Source organism: Phalacrocorax carbo, chromosome 7 (assembly GCF_963921805.1).
Source record: "Phalacrocorax carbo chromosome 7, bPhaCar2.1, whole genome shotgun sequence".
Classification (NCBI taxonomy): Eukaryota; Metazoa; Chordata; class Aves; order Suliformes; family Phalacrocoracidae; genus Phalacrocorax; species Phalacrocorax carbo.
In genome coordinates, this window is record NC_087519.1 from 16070197 (window position 1) to 16083283 (window position 13087).

General features: G+C 39.5%; 1 protein-coding gene across 11 annotated transcripts in view; it reads left to right on the forward strand.

Moving 5' to 3' along the window:
- TCF12 (transcription factor 12) overlaps positions 1-12723 on the forward strand; it is a 218303-nt gene extending 205580 nt beyond the window's left edge. For 8 of the 11 annotated variants that reach the window (XM_064456502.1, XM_064456495.1, XM_064456494.1 and 5 more), the window contains 5 exons: positions 2877-2991; positions 3811-3982; positions 5204-5436; positions 8656-8809; positions 10456-12723. In XM_064456502.1, the coding sequence (XP_064312572.1) occupies positions 2877-2991; positions 3811-3982; positions 5204-5436; positions 8656-8798 (663 nt within the window). In that variant the 3' untranslated portion in view covers positions 8799-8809; positions 10456-12723. The remainder of the gene's footprint in view (positions 1-2876; positions 2992-3810; positions 3983-5203; positions 5437-8655; positions 8810-10455) is intronic. The other 3 variants (XM_064456499.1, XM_064456501.1, XM_064456505.1) reach the window with 1 other exon arrangement.
- The last annotated feature ends 364 nt before the right edge of the window (positions 12724-13087 follow it).

Consider the following 13087-nt stretch of genomic DNA (forward strand, 5'->3'; position numbering starts at 1 on the left):
AATCGCCGAAGGGCACCGGCTTACACGCCGAGGTGTGAACGGGGACGAGATGGGGCCGGGGTTTGGGGTGGCGGGGCGGGGCGCGGCCAGCTGTATGCTAATGCGGGACGCACGCGCCGCCCGGCCCCGCCCTGCCCAGCTGGCGCGCCCCGGCCGGTGGCGTGGGGAAGCAGAGTTCGCCCGGAAATGCGAGAGAAACATTTGTGGGAGGAATCAGGTTACAAAGGGAGTTCTGCTAACGTCATTAGGCTGAAATAGTGCGGGCCGGGGGGGAGGTGGCGCTGCGCGGCGTCCTGCGGCCCTCGCAGATGTGTCGGTGCGTAGGGGCGGGGGCGCGGGCAGTGTCCTGGCCCCCGAGGAGGAGCTGAACACGCACGGCCCCCGCCGCCCCCAGTGCGGGCGAATCGTTTGGCTGAGAATGACTTACAAATAATAGTAATAAAACATGTCGCAAGCTCGGAGCGCCTCTCAGAAGACTTAAAGGAATCCCGAGGCCGTGCTCCATTGAAATGCAGATGGGTAGAGCCTCCTTTCCTGTGCAGTGGTAGTCAAGAGAAAAGCAAACTAAATTTTCTGAACTCGATGTTTAAGATCCAATTTGGTATCTTGAAGTAGTCGCTGCTAAGCCGTCCTTATGGGCAACAGAGCTCTTGGCCTTCGGGTGGGATACAGTGACTTTCAGCAAGTGTTTCGGGGTTTTTTTGTTTGCCTGTTTGGATTTTCTAGTGCATCACAGATCAGAGATAAAATTATGTTGTGGTCAGTGTTGTAATACTCTAGCTCTTAAGGTTTTTGTATAAACCTTGTTGATCTAAATTGAATGCTTTGAATTTGTAAGCCTGTTTCAAAGGACTGACATGTGGACTTGAGTTCAGTTTTTATTTCTAATTTATTTTCTGCCATTATCAGAATTGATTTGCTAATCTGCCACTTCTAGATTAGCTCGAAATTTGAAAGGGTTCTGGCAGCTGCTGTGTTTGTACCTAGCTTTAAGAGATTTTTGCCTTTTTTAAGAAGTAGATTTTAGAACAAACCTGGCCCCAAAGTGATTAGTTGTAGCTTGAGTAAAAGCACTCTCATGTGTTAGGACTAAGTGTGACCAGAAGAATAAAATAAAATACGCAACCTGCGGGGCAGAATTAGGAAAAGGCTCATTTTTGGAAGTTCAGTGTGGAGGAGTTTCATGTTCCTGTTGTGAAGAGCATTGTCTCGTAGGCTGAAAGAGCCGGGCTCTGCTCCTTCTCCTTACTTCCGCTGTATTTGTGACACTCGCAAGAGCTGAGATGAAAGTATCTCTAGTAGAACTTCTCACAAATAAAGCCTATTACACACAAAGGAAGACAAAATATACTTTAAATAGCGACAGATATTCTGTGCTACACAAGGGATTTTCTGCAGAACAATAGATACAAATAGTAGCCTGGAATGACCTGGTGTTAGTTGGGGGTTGGGGGGGTGGTTCCCCCTTTCCTTTCTTGTTCTGTGCATTAGCTTACAAGAACAAGTATATATTAAACAAAGGATAAACTTGCATAAGGGTATTTATCTGTCTCTGGGTAAAACCCATACTAAGACATGAAAGGTAAAAGCTGCATTAATTACTCAAGAGGGATTCAAAGCTCAGCAGTTTACTAGGATTGAAGGATTTATTGAAAAACAGTGGTTCTCATGTGTAACTCCAGGCAATAAACCTATTTAATTAAAGGCTTAATCTTCTAGTTGACATGTTTGCTACTGTGCCAATAAAAAGCTTCATCTGTAGCCAATTTTTGTAACTATACAAATAATAGTAGAATCCTTCATCTTTGTTCAGGTTTTTTTAACGGTTTAATTGTATTATGTTGGTTATATTATAAATATTTAAAGGGCTTTTGTGTCTTTAGGAATCAAAAGCTTGAAATGGTCCACTTTCCAAGTTATTTAAATACAGGCAGTGTGTCTTCACCTCTTCCTTTTTCAGACAAAAGAATACTCTTTTTAATAGAGGTTTGCGTTAATAACAATATTCTGTACTGAGCAGCAGTTTTTTAAGAAATTTGCCTCTTCAAGCTAGGTATGTTCCCTCACAGCTATCTTACGTAAGTATCGTTAATTCAAGTTTATGCAAAATTAGCACTTTTTTTAAAAGACACTTCATCTCAGTGCTTGCTGCTTAGAAATTTCATCATGATATATTATGAAGGAGCAGATTAGAAAATACTGAGAGAGGTGGTAAGAATAGATAGATACCTGGATTATTTTCATATAAGATTCTGTAATGGGACTAAACTAAATGTATTTAGCTGAGAAAGGAGGAAAATTAGAGAGAATTATTTAAGTGAATAAAATTATATTATTATATTAGGTTCAGTTTCAGCAAACAAGGAGATGTTATTTCTATATTTTATAAATATATGTGTGTTTGTGTATCTGTATACATACAAGTGTAGGGCAGTATGCACACTTTTCACATGTGGTAAAGACTATTATTCCCCATGATTTTCTTTTAAGGGTCAAAATGTTGTAAGTACTAGAGTTGATAGTAGTATTAGTTTAAAGCCATTGTAGGTTAATCAGATCTCACACCCCTCAGGTATAAATTCTGGAATTTAAGGAGAAAATTCTGTAGTGTTCTGTGGGAAAATACAGAAAAAAAAGTCTTGCTAGGTTATTCCAAACAGGTGCTGGTCACTGCTTGAAACAAAGCTTAATCTGGAATGGTGTAATCAAGTGGTTTAGTGTAACAGCATCTTTCAACTAAATCTTTCCTTTACTGAGCTAGAACTTCAACTCAGGTCTCTAATCCAGCAAATACTGTAACTCTTTTAGGCTTCTGTGTTTGGACTATTTCTTTGCATCGCGTCTTTAATAGAAGTATTTGCTTTGCTTTGCTTTAGGTTGGGACTCATCGGGAAGAAAATGTCAGCCTCAACAGCAACCATTCAGTTCTTCCCAGTACAGTTTCTACTCAGAGCACAGAACTAAATCATAAAACACAAGAAAGCTACAGAGGTAACTTTCCAGCAATATTAAATGCTGAACAGGGTCTGCAGTAATCCAGAGCCAGTGAGACTGTAGGTCATGGTAAACTTGCATCAACACATGAGATAGGGACGTAGATAATGTTGAGAAATAAAAATGCACTATAAATCCTATAAACCACCACTGTTAGGGATTCCTGGAACAATTTTGAGGGGATCCCAGTGTCAGACTTGTCCCAGTATAGCTTCAGCAGAAGACTGCATTACAAGTGCTTTCTTCCGGCTTAAGCCATAATGCCATTTGCAGTACTGCAGCCATTTCGGAATTGACCAGGAGGGTTGCAGTGTGGGTCAAGCCAATAAAAGGAAGTCGTTCCACACAACTGTTTACAGTTGCCTCAATTTTTAGCCTAGAGAAGTAAGCTATAGAAAACAGACATCAGCCTGTTCATTAGCATGCTTGCACCATTTAGGGATGTGTGTGTTGCACATTTGGCCTAAGCCCAAGCCCTGATGTGAGTGCAGCTCAGCCCTTAGATTTGCAGCCCAGACATGAAGTGCAGATTTTCTTACTTCGCTAAATGTCCTTTGTCTTACAACAGTGTCTTTCTTAGATTAAGCTGTTACTGATCAAGCTGCTCTATGAATTATGATCTCTTTACAGCCCATGACACTGTCCAAGTATGGCAGCATTACCAGGATTTCTCTTGTTTCTGTTGCCAGAGCGTAGTTCCTCCTGTTGTCTTCCCAGACTTCTCCTTGGCTCTGGCCTCCCATTGTCAAGATCTGCTTGAGATTCTTTTTAATTTTCACTCCTGTGATATTCATACTGATCTCTGGTTGCTTGCAGCGTTGTCAGGTGGCTTACAGAGCCAGTCTGTGGCTATAGGTCCAACAGAAATAAAGTCTGAACATAAGGAGAAGGATGAAAATATACATGAACCCCCCTCATCGGATGACATGAAATCAGATGATGAGTCCTCCCAGAAGGATGTCAAGGTCTCATCTAGAGGCAGAACAAGGTGGGTTGCTGGCATGACCTAGAGAATTTGTGTTCTATTAATGCTCTGTAGCAGGTTGTCCTTAAGTTTGATAAATTTGTTTCAAGGTGCTTGCATTACCTCAGTGCATATATCAATAAGCAGCTGAAATATATAACTAGTTTACAGTATTTGTATCTATTTAAATACAAGATAGAAGATTTTCTGGGAAAATCACCTGAAAAGTATGCATTCCTTTGTTAGTGCATTGCCTAATATCTGCCTTTATAGATAAGTAGTAAAAGATTCAGAGGGCCCTGCTCCACATAGAGGATGGGAGAGCATTAGAAATTGGTCATAATTTGTGCCTGGGCTGGGGCTGCACTTCTCAGTGTGAGCCAGTAGTGAAACACTTCCTCCCTTCCCAAGCCATGGAGAAAAAACCTGGAGTTGATGCTGGGTAAAATGCTTCTGGATCTGCCTGATAGGCCTGACAAAAGTGTTAATATTCAGAATAACAGCACACAATCAGAAATCTGCAACCACAGGCAGCTGAGTCTATACCAACATGTCTAATGGCATTTTAATATAAATAATGCTTGTAGAGCAGAGGTTTTGCACAGCTTGGGACTTGGTTGGACAGTCCTATATTAAAAAAACAGGCTATGCAACTTAATTTGAAGTGATACACGAGTTCTAAATATAACTGTTTAGCTCTACACTGGGTACTAGAAGAAAAAATAGTTCTAAAATGGGCCAGGAAGGACTTTTACAAAACTAAAACTTTTTAATAAGCATATTAAATTGAAAATTACTCGAATGCTTTTTTATGTAAGCTGATGTATTGGAAAATAGCAAAAACTATTTGTTGAAAGTCTTCACATGACGAGATGGCTGAGTTGTCTCTTAACTATTAGAACATTTGTCAGTAATTGAGTGATGTGATAATTTGTGTACATCTTTTGCTTCGAGGGGTAGCGTGTTGCCACTAGTCTTCCTAGAGGTGTTTACCATCTGCAGACAATATTCTGTGGATATTCTTCAGGCAGAAACTTTAACATTTATTTTCAGGGAAAGGTAGGAACAGCAAGAATTACCTTGATATTGAACACTTTCTTAGTTATGTAAATATACTTCAGTATGAAGCATTTTAAGTGGGAAGAAGTTTAACTTCATCAACTGAGAAGTTTGAACCAGGGGCAGGATCACTTGTTTGGAATGCCAGTGATATTTTGATATCTTTTTATTTATACTTCCTTGCAGCAGTACTAATGAAGATGAGGATTTAAACCCAGAGCAGAAAATAGAAAGAGAAAAGGAGAGGAGAATGGCAAATAACGCTAGAGAACGTTTGCGTGTACGAGATATTAATGAGGCATTTAAGGAACTTGGCCGTATGTGTCAGCTTCACCTGAAGAGTGAAAAACCCCAGACAAAACTGCTTATTCTTCACCAGGCTGTGGCAGTCATCCTCAGTCTAGAGCAGCAAGTGAGAGGTCAGTAGCCCATCATCGTGCCATGGCAGTTTGCATGGTAGCTTTGTTCATGGAACAGTGTTGGTATCTTGAAATCTGCACGGCTAGACACACAAGTTACTGAAAGTATGTTTGCTGTTCTGTGACGATGTTTAAGTTCTTTGGGAAACGCAAAGAATTAATTAAAAAAAAAAGGGGGGGAGAAGGGAGGTATTAGGTTTATACTTAAATTTTTCTGTTTTTTTCCTGTGCAATTAGCCATCTCTTCACCTGTGTTTCCAAGGTAAATTGATTGAAGTATTGACACATCTTGCTTTAAATTTTAACAAGCACTTATTTAGTAGTACAGATGCTTTAGCAAAAGGAAGAGACCTATTTTAAGATGAACCCCACATAACTGAGATACTAAAATGCAGTGAATTTAACTGCATTTACTTAGATTTCTGCATTAAACATATACTGGGGAGGAGGGAGGAAACCTACTTCTACTTTGATTGAATCAGGGCTGGTTTTACATGTATTTTCTTTTCCTGATTCCTTTACATTTTTCCAGGAAAGAAATAATAGGCCTGTTGGTAGGTGCAGAAGGAAAAATTCTTTGTGCAGTTCACTTTCTCTTCAGGAAAGATAGTTCCAGGAATCATGTCTGGTTCTTCAAATGTTCCATTCTCATGTGTTGGTGAAGCTAGAGTTGACTTTGAGTCTTCCTCTAAACTTTTGTCAAGGACATGTTAAAGTTCGGCGGCACCTTTAACTTTTGGTCAGCCCTGCATGGGTCAGGCAGTTGGGTGAGGTGATTGTCATAGGTCCCTTCCAACTGAAATAGCCTAGCCTAGTCTGTTCTACATAGCTGGTGCTTAAATGGGTGAGTGTCCTCATGCTCTGCTGTTCTGAACTAGTGAACAGCCATCATCTGTGGTGTCTCACAGATGGAAGTGCATTGAGTGACTGGAAGTCTTTCAGAAGTGGATGATGTCAGTGGTCATATTTGCTTAGTGCGCTAAATTTTTGAATCACTGAGGTCACTGAATGTTGTCAGTGTCTTACTTCTGTGTGCCTTGGTTTTACTTGCCTTTTCCTATTTGTTGCTTGCATTTTGCACAGGAGATCAAAGCAATTGTTTAAAAGTTCAAAGCTTAAACAATAAAGTGACAAAGCGAATAACTTAATGCAAGCTTATGTACTCTATAGCAAGGGTGAGATGCTGTGTTGTCAGGCAGAGTTTTACTGACCCAGCTTTTAATAAAGACCCATGCTGTCTGCAGAGTTCTTCCAAGGCATGTAGGGCAACTAGTTACTCTGCAGATGAGGCACCACCTAGTGCTGTGGTAAAGCCCTGTTTTAGTGTGTCTGAGGCTTTAATCTTTGGAATTTTTTTGGTCTGAAAATATTTGCCATAGTCTGGAAGATAAGGTTGAATATTACGAAGTCAGAGTAACAGTAATCAAGCATGTTTTTTAATATTAAAAAAGCTTCAAGTCCTCCTCCCTGCTCTCAGAGAAAATAATCCGCAGAAACCTTTGGGTGGAAATGAATATTGTCCTTTTTGCCTTGTTTGGAAGCAACCCCTGACCCTTATGTCTGGTAGAAATCTTTGCCTAACTGTATGTCCAGTTCAATCAGACCTAGTCTACAGGCAGTGTAAATTAAGAGCTTTTCCTTCCTTGCATTTACATCTCACCATCTACCCCCTGTGCATTTGAGGAAGCCTGTCACAAGTACTCTGTGCCTTTTGTGAGAGAGAGCCTGTGTTCCCTGTTTTCTCTTGCCCATCATTATTTGCACCTGTTCCTGAAAGTGAGTGACCGGAGCTTTGTGTGGTGCCCAGAGGAGCTTTCACCAGTGCATTCTATAATTGCATTAACAATTTCCTCTCTCTGGTAATGAAGCTTCTCATTTTGTGATTGGTGCTATTCAAAATTAAATATTCCAGATTTTAAACTCTAACTGTAGGCTAGCATTTTTAGCTCCGTTTCCTAAATCACTGCAAATTAACTTCCTTTCAAAGTTTCCACATAATCAAATATTCTTTAAAACTTCAAGACGAGCCATATTTAAACAAAAAATTGTGATTAGGGAAAGTTGGCAGGTTTTTTTTTCCAGTAGACTCCTTGAGAGAGTGCTCATCCTTAGGAAATGCAGTAGGAGGCTGTTGATAAACACTTGGGTGAAAGCAGAATTAGCCACGCTGTCCACAGTTGCCTCTGTCAGATTACCCAGACTCTACCCCTTGTAAAATGCAGGGGGTCAGCAAACTGCAGTTATTGGAGGGCTGCCTCTGCAGTACAAAAGAAGAGCTTGTGCTGCCTGTTCAGTTTTGGCAGCCTCCTTACAGCTAAAATTAGATCTGCAATCTGAAACTGCAAACCAGAATTCACTGACAGCTAGAAAAATACCTCAAAATGTTGATTAAAATCAATGTGTGCAATTTAAATCTTTTGGATTTTGATTGACAAAAAGTCACTTTGAAGAACAGAAACAGTTGACTTTTAGAAACTCATTATTTGAAAGCCAGATCCAAATCTAAATCTCTTGAAGCTAATTGGGGAAGTGGAAACACACTGATGGAAATATCTTGATAGCTAGTCCACAGCTGGCTGCTATAAAGTACTTGCTTTAATGTGAGAGGAAATACGGTTTGTTTTGGGGTTGTTGGTTTTTTTTAAAATTGTTCTGCTCCGTGTGACTATTATCATATTCTTTTGGTTTAAGCAAGATGGGCTCAAGATGATTTCAGACTTGAGGGTATGAAGAAAACTATTGACTTAGGACATTGTAGCTCCCCTGTTCTAACAGCAGGCTAATACTTAAGGTGAAGAGAGAATCAGTAACATTACTAAAACTAGTGTGATCTCAGTAGGGCTGGTATGACTTCAACATACCAACAAAACACAGAAACTTGTCTTATCACGTAGTAAATTAGAGAGGGTTCTCATTTTGCACTTCAGCTACTTCTGGTGACAAGGAAGGCACTTTTAATAAAAGTTTTTTGAAGGCATTTGTAGGCAGCTAGTAAAGCTTGTTTGTTTTTTTTTTTTTAAGAAACCAGCAGTTTAGGAGACGCCTGGTAGGATTTTCAGTAGTGCTTGCCTGCAGATTTAAACACCTGCATTTTCACACAGGGATGTAAGCATTTAGAATAGGGAAGCTGCACAGCTGTTTTTACTGCACTGGTTAATGTATCGATATTCCCCTTGGTATGAGCATATAGGATGTTAGGAATCATTTTTTCTGTTACAGAACGAAACCTAAACCCTAAAGCAGCCTGCCTTAAGAGAAGGGAAGAAGAAAAAGTTTCTGCCGTATCGGCAGAGCCGCCAACACCACACCCAGGAAGCCACCCTGGCCTGAGTGAAACTACCAACCCTATGGGTCATATGTGAACACCAGCCAGGTATGTCTCTTGGCTAGCGGGGAACAGCTCTTGTTGCCTTTTATTGGCTATGATCTGGGAGATCTAGATGTGTTAACTCTCTGTTACTGAGCTGTCACGAGTACCAGGCTTCTTTGTGCTGCTGGGTACTTCCATATTGCTGAGCATAAGCAAAAGTGGGCAGATTTGTCTAGTTTTATAATAAAACAAGAAATTGTCGTTTAAGTCTCTTCTTTTCCATGCGTTGTTGCCAATGGCTCAGGTGGCCTTCTTGGCATGACATCAGAAGAGTATTTAACAGCTTGCTAGATAAGCTAAGCATCATAGAGATTAATTATACATCTTTAAATAGTCAAAATGTCACATCAGTTCATTTAAAAATCCATGTATTGTCTCCTAGTGCCGATACGAACAGTTAGAGAGACTTCTCGTCTCAGAGAGACTAGTGCTCTGGCTTAAGGCCAGTCATTCTAAGTCATTTCACCTCCCCAACAGAGGTTGCTAACTATCTTAATTCACAGTCTGTATTAGTGAAGATAGTTATGATTTAAAAAGTGAAGTTTTCAGCTTTGCAAGATAAATCAGTGTTTCCAAAGGCCCCATGTAGTCCAGTACACAGTAGTTCATGTAACAGATGCTGGTGGGGAGGCCCTGCAGGAATATTAGTTTTTTGGTTTTATTACGTGTTGTTGGTTGGGTTTTTTAAATAATTGGGAAAAGCTTGATTTTGAGAAGAAAAAGTTCTGGGCATTTCAGGTCTCTTGAAAGAGTAAAACTGTTTCCCCTTTCAAAAAGAGTAAGAGTCAGGTTCAATCCCCTCATTTTAATCTGTAACTTCGCTAAATTTCCTGTTTTGGGAGGTTTTTTGTTGGTGTGTGTATAGACTGTTTTGTGTATATTCTAGCTTAAGGTAAAGGCATGCATCTTGCCAGAATGTATCCCCTGGAAGTTTATTATTCCCTGGTGTTCTCAGAAAGCAGCAAAATGGCATTTAAATCAAGCCTTATTAGAGTCAGTACTTTTACCCCATCCCTTATAGGGAGCCTCTTTTTTCATAAATGAAATGGTTTTTCATTTTAGGAAAACAAGACGTTTGGAATTTTTGTTTGTTGTTTTTACCTCATAGAGAGCAACAAGCTACTTTACTTCTAAATTGTCAGTTCGTGATTTACAGCAGAATTGCTAGTCTGTTCTTGCCTTATTAATACAATGAACTGCTTTCAAGTTTACTGTGTCTTTGCTTTTTAAATAGCAACAAGTTTGTAAGATGACTAGTGTGATGTTGACATGAAAAGGCTGCACAGGCTCCTTAGCTATACGGCAATGCATACCTTCAACAGTAGCAATTAAATTAGGTACAGTCTCCTGCATGTTGTGGGGAACAAAGTAAAACGTAAATCAAAGGTCTGAGATTTGCAGATTCTTTTTCCTCCCCTATCCACAGAGCCCAAAGAGAATGTTCCTAGAAGTAAACTGTTAAATATCTCACAGTCAGTGGGGGTATCTGGGAAGAAGGATTTCAAGGCCTCTTGGTGTGATTTTTCTTTTGCACTTAACTCACTGAAAATGTGATAAGCTACAGTTTCAGTTAGTTCTCTGGTGTTGGTGTTGTGGTTCTTACTGATTCTTTTCCTAATACCCTTTTGTCCTCCCAAACTTTTTTCTAGAATTCCAGAAATATTGGTGGGATACACAGAAGGTGACCTTTCTTCACAAGGACACAGACAACTAACGTTATATGAAGACACAAACCTGACAGGAGAAAACACTTGAAGCAAGAAACCCAAATGCAATCTTATGATCAAAGCTACTGGTCAACACCTGCATCAGGATTGAAGATACCAGATCTTCAGATAGAATTTCAGCCCATGAAATACTCTGAACATATCATTCTGTTGCAAGCAGTGTGTCGCTTCTGCACAATCAGAGACTGTTGTGATCTCTCCACTCATTGTGGAAGTTGCCTTGTGCCTAAACTGAATTGACAAATGCATTGTAACTACAAATTTTATTTATTGTTATGGAACTGTAAAGGTCTACATATAAAGGGAAAAGTTAACATGTTAAAAGCTGATAAAATTTCAGCTGGATGCCAGCATTTACTAAAGCTGTTCACATTCAGAGAACAAAGCAGTGACAACCATCGACCCGTAGCATTCCCAGCATACCTATTAGTGTCTTAAAAAAGGAAGGGAAAAGTCTTTTGTCGTCCTTTCCTCTCCTTTTGCCATATGACTAGTGTTTTCCATGCAATAGGAAACTATTCCTTGGTATAGCTTTTTTATGTTATTTTTGGTCTCTGGTAATCTGAACAGTTATGGTCATAGTTACCCTTTCACACTGGGCTCCATGCTTCAAGCTGGCAAGAGGCTGCAGGCAGGAGCCATGCTGTGACCATAACATTTCTTGGATTTAAAAAGTGACTTTTATTTTCCCTCAGACTTTCCTCAAACATATTTTTTTTTCTAATTATAAACAAAACCTTTTTAGGCTTCTAGGCTTCATAGTAAAGCTTGTAACGTGAAGTGTAAATTGGGTGGGGAGAATCTACTTTGTTAGAGTTGCTTTGTTTTCCGAGCAGTACTACATATAGTACATGTAAAGTGTTAGCTGTATGTAAGCACAAAATGCATTAAAATACAAAGGAGATTGTTTTCAGGCTGTAATTTTGGTGAATAGTAAAATCCTAAATTCACCATGGCAGGTAGTGTGATGACATAACCCCCAGTACGGTGGGCTTACTTAGTGTAATGGAGTATAAGCGCAATGGTCACCAGTTTTTCCTTACTGTATACATTAATTATCTTGTCATTTTTGTATGGCTTGTCAGTGGAGAAAACCAATTAGTGTGAACCAAATGCAAACAAATTACTCCCTCCCAAGCCATATTAGCATTAAACCTTTAAATGCTTCTCCCCGAGAAGAGTGTCCATAAGTATTTCTTCATCACAGATGTGCTGAAATGGTTAAAACCCCAGTGAACTTCCATTGAAACTGTCTTCCACTGCAATGGCCATGGGAGGAGATTTCCTAAGCCAAGGTTGTCTGAGCTGTTGATGCAGAGCATCTTTCACCACCAGCAATTGGTTCACACACAAAACAGGAACAAACATTTTTATGGAGTCATTTAATCTGAAAGAACAAAAAATGAATTGTGAATATAAACTAATGAATTTAAACTCATGTTTAGATGGTTCCTAACAAAACAGCTTGTGGAATTAGTGGACTCATTTCTCTTACTTTAATTTGCATATATCATGAAATAACACCTGATTATATCTGTGGCCTTGTTCTTCATTTCAGTGTTTATCAGCTAAACAAATTTGTTGCTTATGACGTGTTAAAGTGATCACATGCCACTGCCTGGCCTTCTTCCTTCTAAGCTTGTTGTCTTTTTGGCTATATTAGACTTTGCAGTATGCCCAGAAGCTTTCCTTCATAAAATAGAAAGAAAAAAACATTTGGCTTATTTTTCACTGTAGCTAGTCTTTTATACAATAATCTTGTAAGAAAATTTCTTGAATTCTAAATATTACTCTTTCTAGATTTTTGAAATCGAAAAAGTTTTCAGTAAAAAGTTTCTTACTTTATTTTACTATATTAGGTAGTAAAAATGTAGGGTTATTTACCATAACCTGTTCATTAATATCAGAAATTTACAATAGCATTGTAAGACCATAGTAGGGTTCTAGCATACCGTGTAGTACCTATGGAGTATTGTAAGAGCTAATTGTCCGAGATGAATTGCTTCTCATCTTGTTCTCCAGTTTCCATTGTTGGTTTATTGCAGATTTGTACCCTGTGTCAAATTTCAAGGTATTGCTGATAAACCTTTGCAACCAGCAGCAAGAAGTTAAAAAAAATTTCTGTCAATGTAACAGAAAACACTATGTATATAACATTTATGTAGCAATAAATGTGCCATCTTTTTTTAACATGGTAAATCAGCGAATTTTTTAATTTCTCTCTCCTCATAGGTAATGTGTTGCTTGAAAAACACCAGCAAAAGCAGCCTCTGCCTTTATCTGAGTAAAACCTAACAGATGTTCTCAAGGTACACAGCCTAAGTTGCAGGCACGACGAGTGTTGTGGCTACTCCCTGTGAAGCTGATACAGAAATTCCCAGCAAGCAGAGGAGGAGCAGTTCCTAACCTGAGTTTGCTGCTGCGCAGAAAGGGGATTGCACAGGCAAATAGCAAATGGGGAGCAGAACCTGATCCCGTAGGCATGTGCTTCCTGCTACATCTTGTTCCTTTACTTTGTCCCTAAAAGAGGTTGCTAAGATCTAAGCCCCTTTTG